The 23,220-nt window shown below is 50.2% G+C and overlaps 1 protein-coding gene across 7 annotated transcripts in view; it reads right to left on the reverse strand.

The window, feature by feature from the left end:
• IVD (isovaleryl-CoA dehydrogenase) overlaps positions 1-18,971 on the reverse strand; it is a 31,666-nt gene extending 12,695 nt beyond the window's left edge. For 4 of the 7 annotated variants that reach the window (XM_033190563.1, XM_033190564.1, XM_033190567.1 and 1 more), the window contains exons 1-11: positions 18,717-18,971; positions 16,710-16,799; positions 16,453-16,504; positions 13,656-13,825; positions 13,107-13,200; positions 12,769-12,905; positions 11,124-11,220; positions 9,271-9,364; positions 8,774-8,855; positions 8,074-8,178; positions 7,895-7,967 (exon numbers count right to left, since the gene is read on the reverse strand). In XM_033190563.1, coding sequence (XP_033046454.1) covers positions 7,895-7,967; positions 8,074-8,178; positions 8,774-8,855; positions 9,271-9,364; positions 11,124-11,220; positions 12,769-12,905; positions 13,107-13,200; positions 13,656-13,825; positions 16,453-16,504; positions 16,710-16,799; positions 18,717-18,860 — 1,138 coding nt within the window. In that variant the 5' untranslated portion in view covers positions 18,861-18,971. Of the gene's footprint in view, positions 1-4,841; positions 5,525-7,890; positions 7,968-8,073; positions 8,179-8,773; positions 8,856-9,270; positions 9,365-11,123; positions 11,221-12,768; positions 12,906-13,106; positions 13,201-13,655; positions 13,826-16,121; positions 16,178-16,452; positions 16,505-16,709; positions 16,800-18,716 lie in introns of those variants that run through there. The other 3 variants (XM_033190565.1, XM_033190570.1, XM_033190568.1) reach the window with 3 other exon arrangements.
• Between the last annotated feature and the right edge of the window lie 4,249 nt (positions 18,972-23,220).

Consider the following 23,220-nt stretch of genomic DNA (forward strand, 5'->3'; position numbering starts at 1 on the left):
TTGCACTCCAGCATGGGCAACAGAGCACAAGATTCCATCTTAAAAACAAAAACGAAAACTATCCTTAAAAGTGCTTACAATTATATCAATAAGTAAGCATGTCACTTAGAGGCATGAAGTGAATTATCAAAATAAGCCCCTTAAAGATTCAAAAGTGGTTTTGTCCTGGGAGTGGGAATGGGGATAGGAGGGACAGGGGACTTTTATTTTTTTAAATAAGCTTTTAAAAATAGTAGTATTTTTTAAAACCATGAACATAAAGCATATACAAAAATTTAAGGGCTGGGCACACTGGCTCAACGCCTATAATAATCCCAATGCTTTGGGAAGTGGAGGCGGGAAGATCACTTGAGCCCAGGAGTTGAGCCCAGCCTGGACAACATGATGAAAGCCTAGCTCTACAAAAAACACAAAAATTAGTCTGGCATGGTGGTGCACACCTCTAGTCCCAGCTACTGAGGGGTTAAGGGGGTGGCCAGGGGAGGGCTGAGGCCGGAGGATCTCTTGAGCCAGGGAGGTCGAGGCTGCAGTAAGCTGAGATCACGCCACTGCACTGGGCGACAGAGTGAGATCCTGTCTCAAAAAAAAAAAAAAAAAAAAAAATTCCTGGCCTAGCTGGGCCCCGTGGCTCATGCCTGTAATCTCAGCACTTTGGGAGGCTGAGGCGGTGGATCACTTGAGGCCAGGAATTTGAGACCAGCCTGGCCAACGTGGTGAAACCCCATCTCTACTAAAAATACAAAAATTATCCAGCCGTGGTGGCACATACCTGTAATCCCAGCTCTTTGGGAGGCTAAGGCACGAGAATCGCTTGAACCCAAGATGCAGAGGTTGCAGTGAGCCGGGATTGGGCCACTGCACTCCAGCCTGGGTGACAAAGTAAGACTATGTCTTAAAAAAAAAAAAAGCCGGTCGGGCGTGATGGCTCACGCCTGTAATCCCAGCACTTTGGGAGGCCGAAGAGAGCGGATGACAAGGTCAGGAGATCGAGACCATCCTGGCTAACAGGGCGAAACCCTGTCTCTACTAAAAATACAAAAACTTAGCCTGGCGCGGTGGTGGGTGCCTGCAGTCCCAGCTACAGGGACTGAGGCTGAGGCAGGAGAATGGCGTGAACCGGGAGGTGGAGCTGGCAGACGAGATGGCGCCACTGCACTCCAGCCTGGGCGACAGAGCGAGACTCTGTCTTAAAAAAAAAAAAAGGCCTTGTATGAAATGATGGTAATAGAGGATAGCATTCCCCCAACCCCCCTTCCCTTTAATGTCCTTATTAGCTAAAACAAAACGTCGTTGAGTCCTGAAATCCCAGACTGGGGGCCTTGGGACCAGAACCCCACGCAAAGGCCGGATAGACTGGCTCCGCGCGTCTGCAACCACGCGGCAGCCGGCAGGGGTCAGGCGAGCTCCATGCGACATCCGAGCTGCGTCTGGCGAGCCAGTGCTGCGCTCCAAAGAAGCGCGCTGCCTCGAGGGAGAGGGTCAGAGGAAGGACTCTTGACCTGCCCTAGGCTGGGGGTCGCGACAGATGACCACCCGGGTCTTAGGTCCCAGTTCCCGCCTGGCAGGCAGTGGGCTGGGCACCTCTCTCCAGACAGCGCGCTGCGTTTACACCAGGTCTGGTCCCATCCCGCCGAGGGCAACTCACCTTACCGGTCTTCTGAAAGCGTGCCCTGCACGAAACCTTGCCTCCTGCACTCGGTTGTGCAAAGATCAAGGAGCTCAGACTTGAGAGAGTTACATGGGCAAGGGATTGTTATCACTGGATTATATGGATTTAGAATTAGGACTCAGGCTCCTGGGGAAGCCTGCTCTAGGACCCAGATGGTAGTTGTAAAAGATTACCGTGTCTAGAATCACCCTTGGGGATGTGATTAGGTCTGGGGCAGGATCCAGGAACCTGCATTTCTTTCAGGTTGCCAAATTCTGATAAGGGGTGTGCTCAGACCACGCTTAAAAAACATCCCAAGGTTCTGTTGCCCTCCCACAGGGCAGGCAGCATCAACAGCAGTGAGCTGCCCTGATAGTGTGACCTGCCTAAAATTGGAGTGGAATAAGAGCCAGCCGCAGGAAGGAGCAGTGCTGGCAGCTGGTGCTGCAGATTTGCCCAATGCATGTAGGCAACCAAACACGCCCACCAGAACCAAAGTAGACGTGCCCCTTGTTCTTCCATTTACCACTCAGGCTACATGGTTCATTTTGGTTTGTTTTTTTTTTTTTTGCTTTTAATTTTAAAACATTTCTTTTGCTTCACATACAGAATCAGGAAAAAAATCACCTCCCCAAGTCGACAGGGTTTAGACAGACTGGATGAAGCGCCCCATTTTGCCACATTGTGTCTCCTGGCTGGTCGTTCCAGCCATACATTAAGCCAGCAAGATGGCCCTTTCAGTCACATTCATCTCCAACACAGCAGGGAGCATGACAGGGAAGTGAAAGGGACTGCCTATGAGCCCAGGATCTTGCCCTCAGGATGGGACTGAACTGGGGTTGGTGAGGAGCTAACCCCACCTGTCTCAAGCCTCAGGCTAGGAACAGCAACTTGGCTGCAGGCCAGGACCAAAAGTCAGGATAGGCGCTGCTGGGCCGAGAGCCAAGAAAACCAGTTACCTCTTTAGGGAACTCGGAAGGGGTGGAACCACCTAGACCCATTCCCTTCTCAGACCACACTCCATCCAGGCTGTACAGTGGGGCCCAAGGCCGGGATTCTCAGAACACCCCCATTTTTGCCACTAGCAGATGTGGATTCTAGTTCATTTTGACCTTGACAAAGTCAAATTGTGTTGATCTTTTTAAAAACATAGGCGTAGTTTTCAGAAATCTATAAGCTTCCTTCTGGCTGTAAGAACTTAGCACTCTGGGCTCCGTTTCTTTTAAAACTCACTGGGAGATCTGGGAAACAGGCTGAGACGTCTATCCTAAGGGCTGATTTTATCTTCCTGTCCCTCATGAAAGAACAGGCTGGAGGGCAGGAATAGGACCTGGACCCGCCACTCTCCAAGGACACAAGCTGGATCCAGAAAGGAAGCAGCGGCAAGTAGACTGTTTCTCCCCAAAATCACTGCTTTAGAAGCAGATGGGTTTGTTTCACAATATATTTAATACAAAATGGCAGCAGCCACTGTGCAGTAATAACAAAATTAGCCATAGGGTATCTGGAGAAACGTACACAGGCAGCCTCAGCTGGAGTCAGGCCAGCCAACTCCGGTCTGCTTGGGTAGGGCCTGTGCCTGCTGCCCAGTCAGCTGTGGGTGGTCACATGGCCAGGACTGGATGGTGCCCGTGGCAGGGTGGGGCAGTGCACAAGGGCTCAGAGGTGCTGTACAGGAGGAGTTAGTCTTCCAATAGCACACAAAAGCACACTGTCTTCTGCTCTGCCACACAGCAGACTCTTAGCAGCACGTGTGTTCGTTTATTTATTATTTTTTGAGACAGTTTCACTCTGTTGTCGCCCAGGCTGGAGTGCAATGGCACGATTACGGCTCCTGCAACCTCTGCCTCCTACGTTCAAGTGATTCTCCTGCCTCAGCCTCCCAAGTAACTGAGATTACAGGCGTGTGCCACCAGGCCCGGCTAATTTTTATATTTTTAGTAGAGACGGGTTTTCACCATGTTGGTCGTCAGGCTGTTCTCAAACTCCTGACCTTGTGATCTGCCCGCCTCGGCCTCCCAAAGTGCTGGGATTACAGGCGTGAGCCATCGCGCCCGGCCTATTATTTTTTCAGACAGAGTCTCACTCTGTCACCCAAGCTGGAGTGCAGTGGTGTGATCTTGGCTCACTGCAACTTCCACCTCCCGGGTTCAAGCAATTCTCTGACTCAGCCTCCTGAGACTGGGATTAGCTGGGATTACAGGTGCCTGCCACCACGCCTGGCTAATTTTTGTATTTTTAGTAGATACGAGGTTTTACCATCTTGGCCAGGCTGGTCTTGAACTCCTGACCTCATGATCCACCTGCCTTGGCCTCCCAAAAGTGTTGGCATTACAGGTGTGAGCCACTGCGCCCGGCCTATTTTTCTTTTCCTTTTTGAGACAGAGTCTTGCTCTATGGCCCAGGCTGGAGTACAGTTGTGTCATCTTGGCACACTGCAACCTCCACCTCCCAGGTTCAAGTGATTCTCCTGCCTCAGCCTCCTGAGTAGCTGGGATTACAGGTGTGCACCACCACCCCGGATAATTTTTGTATTTTTAGTAGAGATGGGGTTTCACCATGTTGGCAAGGCTGGTCTCAAACTCCTGAGCTCAAGTGATCCACCCGTCTTGGCCTCCCAAAGTGCTGGGATTACAGATGTGTGCCACGGCACCCAGCCATCATTTATTTTTATTTTTAGAGACAGGGTCTCACTTTGTTGCCCAGGCTGGAGTACAGTGGTCTCATCATAGCTCACTACCGCCTTGAACTCCTAGGCTCAAGTGATCTTCCCGCCTGGGCCTCCCAAAGTGCTGGGATTACAGGCACACACCACCCTGTCTGGCCAAGCATATGTGTTCATAAGCTGCTAGGAGATGATACTTCTAGAAACTGGAAGAAACAAGGGCCACGTTTTTGTTTTGTTTTGTTTTTTGAGACAGAGTTTTTGCTCTTGTCGCCCAGGCTGGAGTGCAATGGTGCAATCTTGGCTCACTGCAACCTCCGCCTCCCGGGTTCAAGTGTTTCTCCTGCCTCAGCCTCCTGAAGTAGCTGGGATTACAGGTGCCCACCACCATGCCCAACTAATTTTTTTCTATTTTTAGTTGAGATGGGGTTTCCACATGTTGGCCAGGCTGGGTTTGAACTCCTGACCTCAGGTGATCCACCCACCTTGGCCTCTTGAAGTGCTGGGATTACAGGCGTGAGCCACCACGCCTGGCTAGGCTAGGTTTTTTATTATTTTTTTCCCCCAGAAAAGAGACTGCAAGTTGAATATGCCTTATCCAAAATGCTTGGAACCAGAAGTGTTTCAGATTTTAGGATTAGGGATACTTAACCTGTACCAAGTTCCAATTCATGGAGGGGCCATGATTCTGCTGTGCTTGAGCAGAGAGATCGTCCTGCCACTCAAGAGAAAGAGGTGGGTATCTGCATGCCCCCAGGTGCCTACCCTGGGAAGTGGGCTCAGAAGTTAGAGAGCAAGGGCACAGAGTCACCAAAACCTGTCCCAACAATCCCCAGACAATATGCTTCCTGCTGAGTTCATTTTAAGTCACAGACCACTAGTCCTGGCACTGGCCCGGCTGTGAGGCCCATGATGCTTGGGAGCTGTTGTGGAGAACTCAACCTCATCCAGAGGCCAGAGGGCTAACAAGACCAGCTGGGCAGGAGGGCCTGCTGCGGGCAGGGTGGGAGAGCCGCCACATCTCTACTTGCCAAGAAAGGCTACTAGGTACAGGAAAAGGGGCGAAGGGTCTCAGGACTAGTGAAAGTCTGCATTGAAGGCTCTGCCGATGACCAGCCGCCTCACCTCGCTGGTCCCAGCCCCTATCTCATACAGCTTGGCATCTCGAAGAAAGCGGCCCATGGGAAAGTCATTGATGTAGCCATTGCCACCTGCAACAAGGGTTTGGGCAGAGAAGAAAGGAAGTGATTGACAGTGGGCAAAACAAAGAAAGCAAAGAGAAGGCCGAGTATATAGAAACAGGCCACAGGAGGAGAGACTGATTAAAGAAAAGCAGCAAAAGGTAGCAAGATGGAGGGGTGTGGGGAATACACTAGTCCCTTCTTATCCTTGGGGGATACATGCCAAGACCCCAGTGGATGCCTGAAACCGTGGATAGTACCAAACCCCATGTATATGTTGTTTCTTCCCCATACATACATATTTATGAGCAAGTTTAATGTATGAGTTAGGCACAATAAGAGATCAACAATAATAACTAATACTAAAACAGAACTATTATGACATGCCAGCATCACTATTCTTGCACTTTGGGGCCACTGAGTCAAATAATAAGAGTTACTTGAACACAGGCACTGTGATACCAAGACAGCTGATTGGATACTCTAGGTGACTACTAACGGGCAGGTAGCACACATAGCATGGATAGGCTGCACAAAGGGACGTTTCACGTACCAAACATGACAGAGCAGCATGGCACAATGCTTCATCATGGTATTCAGAATGGTGTGAATTTTAAACTTATGAACTGCTTATTTCTAGAAATTTCCATTTAGCTTTTTTTTTTTTGAGAAGGAGTTGTGCTCTGTCGCCCAGGTTGGAGGGCAGTGGCATGATCTTGGCTCACTGCAGCCTCCGCCTCCAAGGTTCAAGCAATTCTCCTGCCTCAGCCTCCTGAGTAGCTGGGATTATAGACACGCACCACCACACCCGGCTAATTTTTGTATTTTTAGTAGAGATGGGGTTTCACCATGTTGGTCAGGCTGGTCTCAAACTCCTGACCTCAGGTGATCTGCCTGCCTCGGCCTCCCAAAGCGCTGGGATTACAGGTGTGAGCCACCGCGCCTGGCCTTTTTTTTTTTTTTTTTGAGATGGAGTTTCACTCTTGTCTCCCAGGCTGGAGTGCAATGGCACAATCTCTGGTTACTGCAACTTCCGCCTCCTGGGTTCAAGTGATTCTCCAGCCTCAGCCTTCCAAATAGTTGGGATTACAGGCTCCCGCCATCACACTTGGCTAATTTTTTTTTTTTTTTTTGTATTTTTAGTAGAGATGGGGTTTCACCATGTTGGCCAGGCTGGTCTCGAACTCCTGATCTCAGGTGATTCACCCGCCTCAGCCTCCTAAAGTGCTGGAGTTACAGGTATGAGCCACTGTGCCCAGCTGCACTTTTTTGAGATGGAGTTTCGCTCTGTCACCCAGGCTGGAGTGCAATGGCACGATCTCGGCTCACTGCAACCTCTGCCTCATGGGTTCCAGCGATTCTCTTGCCTCAGCCTCCCAAGTAGCTGGGATTACAGGCATGCACCACCACGCCCGGTTAAATTTTGTATTTTTAGGAGAGACGGGGTTTCTCCATGTTGGCCAGGATGGTCTCAAACTCCTGACCTCAGGTAACCTGCCCACCTTGGCCTCCCAAAATGCTGGGATTATTGGTGTGAGCCCAGCCCCATTTAGTATATTTGGACCTTGGTTGACCACAGTAAAGGAAGCTGTGAAAAGCAAAGCTGAGGAGAAGAAGGGACTACTGTACCTTGTTGGGGGTAGGGTGGGCAAGAGGTTGCAGCTGAAAGGCCACTCAGAGTGCTAAGGATACCAGACAAAGAAAGAGGGGTGCCACTGACAGGCATGGCAAATGGGGATGAGAGGACGCCAGCATAGCAGCTCAAGGATTCAAACCTCAGCTGCTCGGCTGGAGTCTGTGCTCTTAACCACCGCACAGCATGGAAACAAGGCTGGTCTATACCTCTGAGACATCTCCCTTTCCCCATTTCCTAGTGTCTATGAGGCAGGGAGGATGGGGGGGGTGTTGCCGAAGGCAGCAGCAACTCCTGGCATCTAGCAGTTTTCTCATTTGCTTTCCATTTCCTCCTTGTAACTGGGACAGAAAGAGCCCAAAGGTCCCAGCTCATCTGGGCCTAGCATAAGCACATAGTGAGGAGTGGAGAGGAGACTGCTTTTTTTTTTTTTGAGACAGAGTCTCGCTCTGTCACCCAGGCTGGAGTGCAGTGGTGCGATCTTGGCTCACTGCAACCTCCACCTCCCGGGTTCAAGCGATTCTCTTGCCTTAGCCTCCCAAGTAGCTGGGATTACAGGCATGCACCATCACTCCTGGCATGGGGTTTCACCATGTAGGCCAGGCTAGTCTCGAATTCCTGGCCTCAGGTGATCCACCCACCTCGGCCTCCCAAAGTGCTGGGATTATGGGTGTAAGCCACCATGCCCGCCCTGAAACCGCTTTCTGAAGCAGCCACAGGCCCCAAGAGCGAGGGAGCCCTGGGAGTGGGGAGTGGGGATCACTCACCAAAACACTGAATGCCATCCAGGGCTACCTGTGTGGCGCACTCAGCTGAGTAAAGAATCACACCCGCACAGTCCTACGGGAGGAAACTCGGGTCAGCAGGGCCCTGCGAGGCACGCAGACAGCAAGTCCCAGCCGCCGGCCCACTGCCCCCCTCTCTCCCGGACTGAGGCGGTCCTCACCTTGGGAGTGCAGTGGCCCTCGTCGCAGGCCTTGGCAACATTGTAGACATACTGCCGACATGCCATGAGGCGGGTGTACATGTCAGCCATCTTCCCCTGCATCAACTGAGCACAAAGAGATGTCACAGGTCAACATGCTGGAACACTCTCCCAGTTACCAAAAGCAGGTCAGCAACGGCAACAAGACAGCCAAGGATGAGGAAGCAGGGGCATGGAGAGGAGATGGGATTTACCCAGGATGACGGAGATGGAGGCAGGTGTGGGAGTTAGGGCCAGAGAGTGGCCATTCCACAGCCCACATTACACCCTCAAGTGGCCATCGCTGCCCTGGAAAGACACAGCTCCCAAGGCACCATTTACTCCAACACTTATTACCTTCCAGCAGCTTCTTCGGACCAGGTGGTCTAATTACAAATAGCAGCCTCTTTCCCTTCTGCCCCCAAAACCTGCACGCTTTGCTCTCCAGCCTTACAATGTCTAGTTCATCCACCTCACAGAGGAATCGAGGTGGCAATGTGATGAACTTCCTGATGACTTCCAGAGCCGGGCTACATGCTGAGGAAGACTGCATTCCAAGCAGTCAAGCTCAATTTGCTAGAGGAGACAGCAAACATCCACGGTGCCCACCTCACTTCCTCTCTTTTCAAAGAAAACTTCAGCCTAGTCGAAGTGTACATGTCAGCAAAAGCACGCGGCTCACCTGGAAGTGGCCGATCTTCTGGCCAAAGGCTTCCCTCACGTGCAGGTAGGGAATGGTGTGGTCCAGGACCGCTTGCATGAGCCTGTCAGAAAGGAGAAAGGTCCTATGGGCACCTCCTCATCCCACCACTGGGCATGGTGGCAAAATGCTAGCGTGGGAAGGCCGGAGTCCCAGGGAGGAGAAGAGCAGCCTCAGGAAGTGTAGCCGCAGTTATGGCGCTGACTGACCAGAGGCGCAGGGGTGTGACAGCCCAGGCGTCGTTCCATAGCCGAGTGAGCCACCCTGCTCCTCAGGCCTTTGGTCTGTCACTTAATGATATTTCCCTGCTGTGGGAAGAAATTCAACATGGGAGGAGGTGGTTCTTTTTGTCTCCCAGGAGAGTGCAGGGCCAGGAGGCAGCTCCCTTTGGCCCCCAAGGGGAAGGATGCTGCTGCTCACGGTGGGCCACCGGCCAAGAAGGCCGACAGAGCCCAGCTTCCCCCAAGCCTCACACTTACCCGAGAGGCCCCCCGGCCAGCACCAGCCGCTCCAGGTCCAGCCCACTCATCAGCACGTAGACACCCTTATTCTCGTGGCCCAGGATGTTGGCAGCTGCCAGGATAAGTGCTGGTCAGAGGGAGAAAGCTGTCCACAGCCTCCTCACTTTTATCAAAGGTACTAGATTTGGAAACATGGCTCTCAAGTAAAGCACTAAAATATGTCACTCGACCTTTATTCAACCAAGGTTCCAGGTAAAAGAAAACGATCAAGTGAACCCCTTCCAGTCAGAAGTGGAGCTGCCAGGACCCCACCCCATCCACAAGGCCAACCACAAAGCCCAGCGTTGTTAGATCTTTCCCTTCCCTCTCTGGACTCCCTTGGATGGGAAAGAAGAAAAGTTAATTGGTCTAGAAGTCACCCAATCCCTCCCTGACTCTTTCTACACAGGCACCTATAAAGAAACTAGAGAGTTACTCTTTGCCCCAGGTGGAGTCAGCTCTGGTCCAGTGTCACCTCCCTGCAGGGTAGTCCACGAAAGCTTCTTTGTCCAGGAGACAGGCCATTCAGAGATAGTAACAGAAGCTGCTGAGCACCTCTCCACCCAGTAAGCCAGACTGGATGGCCTTGGGAGGTGTGGGCAGGAAAATGAGTTGACACCACTGACCTGCCTCTAATGCTAGCTGAATTTTTTCCTGTCAACAAAGGAGCTGCACAGGTTCCCCTCCCTGGATGCTCCCTGTAATTAAAGCACACTTTTTTGGGCTGTCAGTGATAGGCATGGTATATGGCTGAGGCAGACAGCAAACCCAACTGGTGATCAAATCCATGCCCCTGGCCAGGCGCGGTGGCTCAGGCCTATAATCCTGGCACTTTGGGAGGCTGAGACGGGTGGATCACCTGAGGTCAGGAGTTGAAGAGCAGCCTGGCCAACATGGTGAAACCCCATCTGTCTACTAAAAATATAAAATTAGCTGGGCGTGGTGGTGTGTGCCTGTCATCCCAGCTACTCAGAAGGCTGAGACAGGAGAATCACTTGAACCCAGGGCGCAGAGGTTGCAGTGAGCTGAGATCGCACCATTGCACTCCAGCCTGGGCAACAAGAGTGACATTCCATCTCAAAAAAACAAAAAAAAATTAGCTGGGCAGGGTGGTGCGTGCCCATAATCCCAGCTACTCGGGAGGCTAAGGCATGAGAATCATTGGAACCTGGAAGGTGGAGGCTGCAGTGAGCCGAGATTACGCCACTGCACTCTAGCCTGGGTGACAGAGCCAAGACTCCTTCTCAAAAAAAAAAAAAAAAAAACCAAACAACAAATCCATGCCCCTGGTCTGGTTAGTACATGATGGCTGCGCTGGCTCTCCCACAGTGCTCCACCATGTCACATTTCAGTTACACCTCGGGGGAGAAAATACTCATACTCAAACAGAACTGCCTTCTCTTCACTGAGTCTGGTTTCCATCAGTGGATTCAGATTTTTTTTTTTCTTAGCATCATTAATGCTAAAAATGAATAACTCATTTTTAAATTTTTTTACAAAAATGTGAGTTAATGAGTTACTTACATGCAGTGGACGGGCAAAAGTACAGGAAGACTGAAGGACATCAGTGGGAAAGGGTAGGTCTGACCCTTCTCTGGCTACTGAGTACAGACTCTATGCGGAGCGTGTGATGCCAGTCAGGCATGCCGCTGCAGGGCCCTGGACAGGAAGGAGTGCTGTCCCGCAGTCCCAGCTCACAGCCTAGCCACGTGTCACTGAAGAGCTAACAATGCCAAGCCTGTCTAACCCAGAGGCTTTCCCAGCTTGAGAACAGCCAGATCAGCCTGGAAGGGGGTCAGGAGAGGGGCTCCCCGATTCTCGGTGCTACTTACCAGGAACCTTACAGTCTTCAAAGATTAGCTCACAGGTGTCAGAGCCCCTCATCCCCAGCTTGTCCAGCTTCTTAGAGGTGCTAAAGCCAGGCATACCCTTTACAGGAATCAAAAGGCAGTCCTGGTTATAGATTAGCCCCAAGGGGGCCTGTACCTGCACAGCATGGCAGCATCCTAGTCCCATGCTCCCCCCAGGTCCTTCCGGTGCTAACGCCCCAGACTGATCCCAGCCTCCTCTGCCACTAGCTTGTGTTCTCCCCAGTTCTCAAGGGGACAGTTCTTTCTCAATGATATGCTCAGTTCTCTGAGCCCTCCTGACCCCCATGGCCTTATTTCCCTCCCCCAGGGGACATTACTTCCAAGACACTGTCACCAGCCCAGTCAGTTCCCTTATCCTCTGTTTTCTCCTGTCTGTACCCAAAGGGATCCCACTAGGGCTGAACTGAGCCCTCTGTGCTTTGACCTGGACTACTGGATTGCAGCATGTTTTGGCAAGTGCCCAGCAGAGTGCTGTAACATGCTGCCCTTCAACCTATAATGAGGAGGGCGTCACGCAACCTTGAGATTTCCAGTCTCAGCCAGGTCCCTACTGCTCCAACTCTAGACAGCTACTTTCCCCCTCTCTATGGAGGGTACCGCAAACCTTTACAATACTCGCTCGTGAAACTCTCTGCCAACTCCCCCACCTGTGGCCCCAGCCCTCACAGGGCCCCTGGCTTCCTCCTCATGATCATTAGGCAGGTGGTTCCTGCACCATCACCTGTAACCCATCCTTCTCTCTCCTGTCCCCGCTCACCATTGTGTTCTGCCCACTCATTCCCAGATGCCTCAATTTCTCCCTGTATTTTCCTTTTTCTTCCCTTTTTTTCTTTTTCTTTTTTTTTTTTTTTGAGACGGAGTCTCGCTCTGTCGCCCAGGCTGGAGTGCAGTAGTGCGATCTCCACTCACTGCAAGCTCCGCCTCCCGGGTTCACACCATTCTCCTGCCTCCGCCTCCCGAGTAGCTGGGACTACAGGCGCCCACCACCACACCTGGCTAATTTTTGTATTTTCAGTAGAGTGGGGTTTCACCATGTTAGCCAGGGTGGTCTCGTTCTCCTGACCTTGTGATCCGCCCGTCAAGGCCTCCCAAAGTGCTGGGATTACAGGCGTGAGCCACCGCGCCCGGCCTTTTTTTCCCTTCTGACCAAAAACTTTGCTCAGTTCTCTCTTTCCTAAAAACACACCCAAACTCCTAACTTTTTGTTTGAACTCCTGCTCTGCTTCCTTCTTGCTTTTGTTGTCAAGGCTGTTGCACGGGCAGTCTCCACTTATATCCCACCCACACCTCAGTCTCCCACGGCCACACTCATCAGGTCCACCAATGTACCCTGACTGTCACGTCCTGACCTCCTTTCAGTCCTTCCCTTTCTAGACCTCTTTGTGTGGCCTGGCACTGAGGACGGCTCCACTGTCTTCAGAAGTGACCCATCTGCCCTGGACTTCCTGGTTACCCTCCTTGCAGTCTGCTCTCTGCCTCGTCCCCACCTCTGGGGGCCTTGCAGAACACACAACACGGATTGCATTTGAGATCAGTGAAGGGGCTATCGCTGGTACCACTGTCAGGAGGCAGAAGCCTCCCCGGCCCTACACGCATCTATACTCACTTTCTCTACAATGAAGGCCGTGATGCCCCGAGAAGCCGGCATAGCAGCCAGATCCGTCTTGGCATAGACAATCAGGACGTCAGCATCAGGGCCATTAGTGATCCAGAACTTGTTGCCATTCAGGATGTAGTGATCTCCTAAGGGCAGGATGTTGGCTATTTGCTCAAGCCATCTCGGCCTGTCTCAGCCAGGCCATAGACCTTCTGCTGAGCAAGTAGCTGTCCAGCTTTGAGAAAGTTCTGGAAACCCAACAGGGACCACCCCCAATTGTTGCTCCCTCACCCTGATAATGTCTGAACTTCTGCCCATTTTGGCTCCCAAGTCGAGAGCGGCCTCACCTTTCTTTTCCGCTTTGAGCTTCATAGAGACAACGTCAGAGCCTGAATTGGGCTCACTCATGGCCAGGGCTCCGATGCACTCACCACTGGTCAGCTGCAAGGAAAACCCCCAACAGGCCTTGTTACAACCTCGGAGTACTCTAGAGCAGCTCACTGATACTGCTGCTTCCTGTCCACATTACACCCCTTCAAACTTCTTAGACCAGGGTATCAGCAGAATCCCAGAAGTCGCTTCTAAGAAGCCCAATGGCTACAAGGCGGAAAATGCCTCTCCTTTTTCCATTCCCTTTGCAAAGGAAGCTAGTCCTACTTTTCCATTTCTTAGAGTTCTCTTCAAATGTTGTCTGTCTGTTGTTCAGTACAAGAGGTCTGGTCCTATTTTTATTTTTGGCTCAAATATTTTAAAGCAATCCATGGCCCCTTCCTAACCACACTGGGTTCATGGCAGCATGCTACAGAAAGCAGGTCTCACTGGCCCTCACCAAGGGGAGACGGTGCCTTATAGTTGGCACTGTGAGATTAGCATGTATTACATTTCTATTTCCTTACCTTTGGGAGATACTTCTCTTTCTGGGCCTCATTCCCATTGCGCACAAGCTGGTTGATGCAAAGGTTGGAGTGGGCACCGTAACTGAGCCCCACTGCTCCAGAAGCTCGGGATATCTCCTCCATCACCAGCACATGCTCCAGGTAGCCCAGGCCGGAGCCGCCATACTGAACTGGGAGCGGTATGGTGAAAGGAAATGGAAAAGGCAGCCCAGATTAAATTGGGATATTCCATTTGTTGGCAGAAGGGAAACACCTTGTAGCACCTATTCCAAATTCCCTCTAGCAACAAGAATAAGCTGATGCCACAGACCTGCTTACAAGCTCACTGGATTGGTTTTGCCTGCTGCTGCTTGTCAGCTGAGGGGTGATTCAGAAGGCAATCATTGCAACTGCTGCTTTATCCCAGACAGACCTCTTGATGAAGATACGTGAACAACCTGAGCACCCACTACTCAGAAAGTTACAGAAATGCAGAGGCAGATGAATAAATGAAGAAAGAGGGCCTGGAGTTTAACAGAGAAAAACAAAGACATTGGGATGGAGGTGGTATCCAAAGCACCAAGAACAGATACAAAGCCAGAGGATGTGATGTGTCTGCAAAAGGCCTAAGGAAGGTGAGATTTTATAGCATAGGGCTGAACCCAAAGAAGCAGGACTGGTAAAAGGACAGGAGAGCCACAGCCTCAGGGACAATCTTCAGGTGGGCTGTGCAGCAGAGGGAAGATGAGATGCTGGCAGAGAATTTCAGAACTCCTCATAAAATATACGGTTTTTCCTTGGCAGCAGATCCAAACTCAAAGTGGCTGGGTCACCTGATACCACCCCCAGCCCTGCTGATTGGGTCAAGCCTAACAAGGTCCTATACACATGTTCACTCTGACCAACAAGTCAGACTTGTCCTCGGCTCTAAGGAAAGCTTGACCTGCCCCTACAACTGCAGGAAGGAAAGTCTGAAGGCAGGTGACATTAGAAACAGCCACCATGACATCATGCAGAAACCGGAACTTATATCCGGCTTTCTTTTTCAGGTTCCCTTGAAAGAGTTTTCATCGAATATTTTCTTTTTTTTTTTCAAGAGGCGGGCTCTCATTCTCTTGCCCAAGCTGGGGTGCAATGGTGTAATCATGGCTCACTGCAGCCTTGAACTCCTGGGCTCAAGTGATCCTCCTGCCTTGGCCTCCCCAGTCGCTGGGATTACAGAAGCCCCCTACCACCCCTGGCCATTTTCATCTGATTTCTAACTACCTCTTTCTTCCATAAAATACAATCTGATTCAGAAGCATATTGTCTGCAGGGAGTAGGGTACATAAACCCCCAAAACACAATAGGAGAGTCTTCCTTAGGAGTGACCAGCAGCCTTTCCCCCAATGCTTTTACATTAAGATGGTTGCAATTAATCTTTAAGTGGTTTCATTTTATGAATGATGTAACTTTCTAGGATGTAAGGAGAAGTATTGGGTTCCACTCATACTCTCATGCCCAGAGTGAATACAGGCTGAAGCAGGTTGGGCTTTTTTTTTTTTTTGAAATGGAGTCTTGCTCTGTTGCCTGGGGCTGGAGTGCAGTGGCGCCATCTCAGCTCACTGCAACCTCCACCTCCCAGGTTCAAGCAATTCTCCTGCTTCAGCCTCTTGAGTAGCTGGGATTACAGGTATGTACCACCACGCCTGGCTAATTTTGTATTTTCAGTGTAGAGAGGGTTTGTCCATGTTGGTCAGGCTGGTCTCAAATTCACAACCTCAGGTGATCCGCCTGCTTCGGCCTCCCAAAGTGCTGGCATTACAGGTGTGAGCCACTGGGCCTGGCCTAGGCTTATCTCTTTACTGGGCACTGCAAGCCAGGCTGGGCCTCCTTCAGAGGTTAAGAATATCCAAACCAGGCTGGGCGTGGTGGCTCATGCCTGTAATCCCAGCACTTTGGGAGGCCAAGGCGGGTAGATCATGAGGTCAGGAGATCGAGACCATCCTGGCTAACACGGTGAAACCCTGTCTCTACTAAAAATACATAAAATTAGCCGGGCGCAGTGGCGGGTGCCTGTAGTCCCAGCTACTCGGGAGGCTGAGGCAGGAGAATGGCGTGAATCCGGGAGGCGGAGCTTGCAGTGAGCTGAGATCATGCCACTTCACTCCAGCCCGGGTGACAGTGAGACTCCATCTCAAAAAAAAAAAAAAAAAAAAAAAAGAATATCCAAACCAGAGCCTGCCAGACCCCTGCCTTCTCCCTCCAGAGAGCCTAGTAAACACATCATCTGGCCACCTCACCTGGAAGCCCAGATAGACATCTCTCTCCCCTGCCCACCCCCCACCCTACTCTCCCTGCCATCTGCTCCCAAATGAGCTCCAAGGTGTGGGCAGAAGAGGACACAGGCAGTCCCTGCAGGGACACCCTGCCCGGAGTGCTCCTGCGGAGAGGCCACAGGTAGGACAAAGCTTATAGGGATTAGGGGAGGCAGTAGGACTGAGGTACCATGAAGACAGCCACTTGATCCAGTTTTCTAAACTTCCCAAATCACCTGGGTGAGCCTGTTAAGTAAGCAGAGTTCAAGAGTTGGACTGATCCTGATCCAAGTAAGCCACAATGACCAAGTTAATCCCTCTGCCTCCTCCACATCACTGTCTAATAAAATAGAAGAGTGTTCTGTTCTCTGGGCTGACAATCAATGGGTGCTTTCACAGGTCCAAAAGATGTAGTTCTGGGTTTCTTTAAACACAATCTTTCCCTTCCCTTCCTGCTTCTTTTGGGAACTGTCTTAAAGGGCACAAGAAAAGTTCTCTTTAGGGAAGGACGCTAGACTCACCAGGGGCTGTGATGCCCAATACGCCCAGGTTCCCCAGCTGCTTCCAAAACTCCTGCCAACAGAATACAGTGCAATGAGCGCTGAGGGGAAGGCAGCCAGTCACATGTGGCTGGAACAATGAGACGCAAACACTTCAGAGAGAGGGGCTGCATTCTTAGGGAGGCTTCATTTACCAGAAAACTGCGTGAGCTCTTCCAGGCAGTGAAGCTCAGCCCCACTCCCAGACTGCCCCCCAATGCCCAGGCCTCCCAACTCACTCGCAGGTTCTTGAACTCATTGCTGCGATCAATCTCCTGGGCCTTGGGGGCCAGGTGCTCCTGAAGGAACTTAGCCATGGTCTGACGAAGCTAATGGAGAGAAGTAAACAGATGCCACTGCGGAAAGCATCTCCACTACCAAGGCACATTCAAGAGAAAAGGTCACAAGTAACTTCACCAAACAGCATCGGACTGAAAGTGAGAGGCCTCAGTAGTTTATGTCTCCTCAGAGATGATCTTCTTTCTTAAGGTCTTCAGCCTAGATAGCTTGATGGTAATTTTTAAAATGTCACACCCTACGTAAAAATCATTCCATTGGTTTCCACTATACTTAGAATGAAACACAAGCTTCTCACCCAGGTCTGCTAGGCCCTGCAGGAGCTGACCCCAGCTGACTCTGCCAGCTTCCCCAGCACCTTCCCACCTCCCACCCTCTGTGCTCCAGCTGCATTCCAGGCAGCCTCCAGATCTCAACAGCTGTCAGCCTCTTTCAAGCTCCTGAACCTTTGACTAAAAGGGACTGATTACCCAAAGAGATTAGAAACTCCTCTTGGTGGCTGGGCATAGTGGTTCACGCCTGTAATCCCAGCACTTTGGGAGGCCGAGGCAGGAGGATCACCTGAGGCTGGGAGTTTGAGACCAGCCTGACCAACATGGAGAAACTCCGTCTCTATTAAAGATACCAGGCCGGGCGCAGTGGCTCAAGCCTGTAATCCCAGCACTTTGGGAGGCCGAGACGGGCGGATCACGAGGTCAGAAGATCGAGACCATCCTGGCTAATACGGTGAAACCCTGTCTCTACTTAAAAATACAAAAAACTAGCTGGACGAGGTGGCGGGCGCCTGTAGTCCCACTGGGGAGGCTGAGGCAGGAGAATGGCATAAACCTGGGAGGCGGAGCTTGCAGTGAGCTGAGATCCGGCCACTGCACTCCAGCCTGGGTGGCAGAGCAAGTCTCCGTCTCAAAAAAAATAAAAATAAAAATACCAAATTAGCCGGGCGTGGTGGCGCATGCCTGTAATCCCAGCTACTTGGAAGGCTGAGGCAGAAGAATCACTTGAACCTGGGAGGCGGAGGTTGCGGTGAGCAGAGATCGTGCCATTACACTCCAGCCTGGGCAACAAGAGCGAAACTCCGTCTCAAAAAAAAAAAAGAGAAAGAAACTCCTCTTGCCAGGAAAGCTTGAGAACAGGGATTGAACCCTTTCTGCCTGAGGTGGTTCACGGAAGCTCTGAGCGTTCGCTGGCTATAAACATAAACTATGGAGTTGCTGGGAGGCTCACACCTCCACCAGCTCCATCCAGCCTCCAAGTGAAGCCTCAGGAAGGACTCTGGTTCCACTCCATTTGTAAATACTTCTTCGTCTTCTTCTTTTCTATTTTTTATGAGATGGGGGTCTGGCTGTGTTGCTCAGGCTGATTTCAAACCCCTGAGCTCAAACAATCCTCCCATCTCGGCCTCCCTAAGTGCTAGGATTACAGGTGTGAGCCGCGGTGCCTGGCCCCTAATTGCTTCTTTCAAGTACTTGTTCAACTTTGTGTTTTGACCCAATGGGCTGAAGAGCGATAGGAGAGCTCACTGTAGCTTTTTAAAACCCTCAAACTGTTTATACCAAAAAGACTCCCTGGTGATTACGATGATCACCCAGGTGTCAGAAGCATACCTCAGACTGCTCAGGTTAAGTGAACTACATAGAGATTGAGGGCCCTTGTCCCACAAGCAGTAGCCTGGCCAATCCTCCACCAAAACACCATCGGTCTCCCAGGAGCTCTCCCAGCCTCGACTCCTCTCTACTTCCAGCAGTACTGCCCTGCGGTCTCAAATCTTCACCCCACAGACGTCAGGCTGAGGTCAGAGGACCTGCCCGAGGCCAGAGGCCCCGCATCCCGCCCGGGCGCTGGCGCTCCCAACGGCCCACGGGCAAAAGCCAAGGCCGGGTGGGCGCTGGGACGATGGGGACCAGGCAGGAAGGAGACCTTGGGGCTAAGAAGGGGGTCAGTCTCCTCACCTGCCTCTGCTCCTCGCTTAGCCCGTTGATTGCATCGTCCACCGGTAAAAGCGAGTGGGCCCGTTGAGAAACGAAGCCGGCAAGCGGCGGCCGCAGCCTCCAGCTCGCCACACGCCACCCCAGCAGCCGAGTCGCAGTCGCCATCTCTGCCCTGAACCAAGAGCTTGAGCTGCTGCTGAGCCAGCTCTTAGCTCCACCAATCCAGGCTTCGCCGACCCGCAAACCGACGAGGGGGTGGATCTGCAGCAGCCAATCACCCTAGGCGGCCCGCAGAAGGCGGTGCTGCCCTTGGACCGCACCCGAGCCTATCAACTGTGATCGCCCGCCAGCTTCCAGCCAATGCAACGGCCGCAGGCCGGGTGGCCCTGCCCTGAGCGCTGGAAATGCTGGCGCGCTCCCTAGGATGGGTGTTTTGGGGGGTAGAAGAGCAAGTGTTTTTTTCTTTTATCTCCCAGTGTTGAAATAGCAGCCCCTAACTGCGGAAATCTCTCTGTGGGAAAGCAAAGTGTGGAAACAGCAATCAGAAAACTGCCCACGTGCTCAGTAAATTGGTCAAGCATCTCTGGAATAATTAAGATCGGAAAAGTAGTGCTTGCTCTAATGTGCACACTGCTTATAACTTAGTACACCTTGCTTTATTTGCTTTATTATATGACAAGGTTTGTAGATTTTGATTCACGGTTTTGGGGTGTGTGTGTGTGTGTGTGTGTGTTTGAGACAGAGTCTCGCTCTGTCGTCCAGGCTGGAGCGCAGTGAAGTGCTCTGTCACCCACGCTGGAGTGCAGTGGAGTGATCTCGGCTCACTGCAAGCTCCGCCTCCTGGGTTCATGCCATTCTCCTGCCTCAGCCTCCCCAGTAGCTGGGACTACAGGAGCCCGCCACCACGCCCGGCTCATTTTTTTGTATTTTTAGTAGAGACGGGGGTTTCACGGTGTTAGCCAGGATGGTCTCGATCTCCTGGCCTTGTGATCCGCCCGCCTCTGCCTCCCAAAGTGCTGGGATTACAGGCGTGAACCACTGCGCCCGGCCTTGATTTATGTTTTATGGGAAAGGGGTTATTAAGGAGTAGCTGCCTTCCAGATTGGAGATGCGCCTCGATTTACAGTGGGGTTACTTCTCGATAAACCCATCGTAAATGGAAAATATTGTTAAGTCAAAAATGCACTTTAAAAATACACCTAGGCCGGACGTGATGGCTCACGCCTGTAATCCCAGCACTTTGGGAGGCCGAGGCAGGTGAGTCACCTGAGGCCGAGAGATCGAGTCCAGCCTGACCAACATGGAGAAACCCCCTCTCTACTACAAATACAAAAATTAGCTAGGCGTGGCGGCGCATGCCAGTAATCCCCGCTACTCAGGAGGTTGAGGCAGGAGAATTACTTGAACCAGGGAAGTGGAGGTTGCAGTGAGCTGAGATCGCACCATTGCATTCCAGCCTGGGCAACAAGAGCGAAACTCCTTCTCAAAAGAAAAAACAAAAAAAAACACCTAACCTACCAAACATCATAGCTTAGACTAGTGGACCTTAAACATACTCAGAACACTTACAATAGCTTATCACTGCGCACAATCATGTAACACAAAGCATATTTTATAAGACAGTGTTAGAAATAATTTATTGAATACTGTACAATATCTATTGAATGTCTATCACTTTCACACCATCATAAAGTTGAAAAATCTTAAGTAGGGCCGGGCGCAGTGGCTCACGCCTGTAATCCCAGCACTTTGGGAGGCAGAGGTAGGGAGATCACGAGGTCAGGAGATCAAGAACATCCTGGCTAACAAGGTGAAACCCCATCTCTACTAAAAATACAGAAAATTAGCTGGGTGTGGTAGTGGGCGTCTGTGGTCCCAGCTAGTCAGGAGGCTGAAGCAGGAGAATGGCGTGAACCTGGGAGGCAGAGCTTGCAGTGAGTCAAGATCGCGCCACTGCACTCCAGCCTAGGCGACAGACCATAAGTTGGGGACCATTTGTATTCAATATGTGTTAAATATTACATGGTACATATTTACGTATTATACTATATATGTTAAATAAGATGTATTAAATAGGCTGGGTGTGGTGGCTCATGCCTGTAATCCTAGGACTTTGGGAGCTTAGGTGGGAAGATCGTTCGAGGCCAGGAGTTCAAGACCATCCTGTGCAACACAGGGAGACATTGTCTCCACAAAACATTTGAGAAAACAAAAAACAACAAAAGATGTATTAAATAGTAAATAATATGTATTTAATACACCATAGGAATAACAGTCAGGACTTAGAAACACGGGTTTGGGACACAGGGAAAGGAAGAGTGGTGAGGAGAAAGAGGAGAGCTGATGGAATTAAGTCTCTATTCCCTCCCCACTTGCTCTATTTACCTCCTCCATGTTGTGTCAATGTTCTTTACTTTTTAAATTTAATTAATTAATTAGAGACAGGGCGGAGGGGGGACGGTCTCACTATGTTGCCCAAGCTGATCCAAAGGCTCATGTGATCCTCCCGCCTTGGCCTCCCAAAGTGCTAGAATTACAGGCATGAGCCACGGAACCCAGCCGAGTCAATGCTCTTGAACAACTCATCTCAGGTTGGTACCCTGAGTCCGGGAACGGGTCTATGCAATCCCACTATATAGCTGTGGGACTTTTAGCATGTTCCTTCGATCTTTTCAGTCGCTGCTTTATCCTCTTTAAAATGAAAACAATACCAGCCAACTTTAAGGCTATTATGAGGAATAAAGGCGACTGCATACTTAATGATTCAGCACAGTACTTGGCACATTGCTCTCATTTTCAGATCATTCATACCACATCCAACTTCCCTGCACCCATTCCTCAGCTTCTAACTTACCCCCTCACCATAATTTGAAGTCCTATTTAGAAGTTAACGCCCGATCATAGCACTGCTTTTTTTTTTAAATCAGGTTGAAATTAATTTTTTTTTTTGAGTCCGGATCTCTGTCATCTAGGCTGGAGTGCAGTGGCAAAATCATGGCTTACTGCCATGACTGGATTCAAGCAATCCTCTGGCCTCAGCCTGCCAAGTAGACAGGACTACAGGCATATGTCACCGGCCTAATATATATATCTATACACATATACATACACACATATATACATACATACATATGTATATATGTATATTGTAGAGATGAGGGTTTCACTATGTTGCCCAGGCTGGTCTCAAACTCCTGGCCTCAAGCAATCCTCCTGCCTTGGCCTCCCAAACTGCTTGGATTACAGGCATGAGCCACTCCACCAGCCCGCCTTTATTAGTTTCTTGAATATTCCAGTATTTTATGTAAATACAAGCAATTATGAATATATATTCTTCTTACACTTAACAAAGTATCTTGGAGATCTTGGCATATCACTATATTAAGAGCGTCCTCTTTTTTCTTTTTTTAAAGACTATTCCAGTGTATAGACACACCATAGTTTTTCTTCTTATGAATGAGGTGGATGATTTTTTCATACAGAAAGCCCTTATTTTTCTGTGGACTGTCAGATCATGTCCTTTGCCTATTTATGTGTTGCACTGTTGGCACTTTTCTTAACTCACACCTACAATACGTGTGTAGGTTCACTGGAAAAGAATCAGGTCTGAGAGGAAAGACTTTGAGCTTGTTTTGGGCACAATTATGTTTGAAGCACTTTTGAGTCATCTTAAGAGGTAATGTGGGCCAGCCATGGTGGCTCACACCTGTAATTCCAACATTCTAGGAGGCTGAGGCAGTAGGATCACTTGAGGTCAGGAGTTCGAGACCACCCTGAGCAACATAATAAGACTGGTCTCTACAAAAAATTTTAAAAATTAGCCAGGCATGGTGGGTTGTGCTTGTAGTCTCAGCTTCTTGAGAGACTGAGGCTGGAGGATGGTTTGAACCCAGGAGTGTGAGGTCACAGTGTGTTATGATCGGGCCACTGTACTCCAGTCTAGGCAACAGAACAAAACACTGTCTCTAAAAAAAATTAAAAACAGAAAATAAGGAGATTAACAAAATTAAACTGGGTGCTGTGGTACATACCTGTAATCCCAGCTACTCAGGTGGCCGAGGTAGGAGGATTGCTTGAACCCAGGGGTTGGAGTCTAGTCTGGGCAACATAGCAAGAGCCTATCTCCTAAAATAAAAAAAGATTTTAAAAATTGATAAACCGCTAGCAAGACTTATCAAAAAAAAAAAGAGGAATTGCAGATATCTGATATCAAGAATTAAAAAGGGGACGGCTCTCAAATCCTACAGATATGAAAAAGATAAGGATATTTTGAGCAATTTATGCTAATAAATTTGATAATGTAGATGAAATGGATAAATCAGACTGACACAAACTGACATAATAGAAAATCTGAATAGTCCTATATCTACCAAATAAATTGAAATTCACAATGAAAAACCTTCCATGAAGAAAACTCCAAGCCTAAAAGACTTCACTAATGAATTCTTCCAAATACTTAAGAAATATGAGTATAGGCCGGGCGCGGTGGCTCATGCCTGTAATCCCAGCACTTTGGGAGGCCGAG

Source organism: Trachypithecus francoisi, unplaced genomic scaffold (assembly GCF_009764315.1).
Source record: "Trachypithecus francoisi isolate TF-2019V2 unplaced genomic scaffold, Tfra_2.0 Lachesis_group3, whole genome shotgun sequence".
NCBI lineage: Eukaryota > Metazoa > Chordata > Mammalia > Primates > Cercopithecidae > Trachypithecus > Trachypithecus francoisi.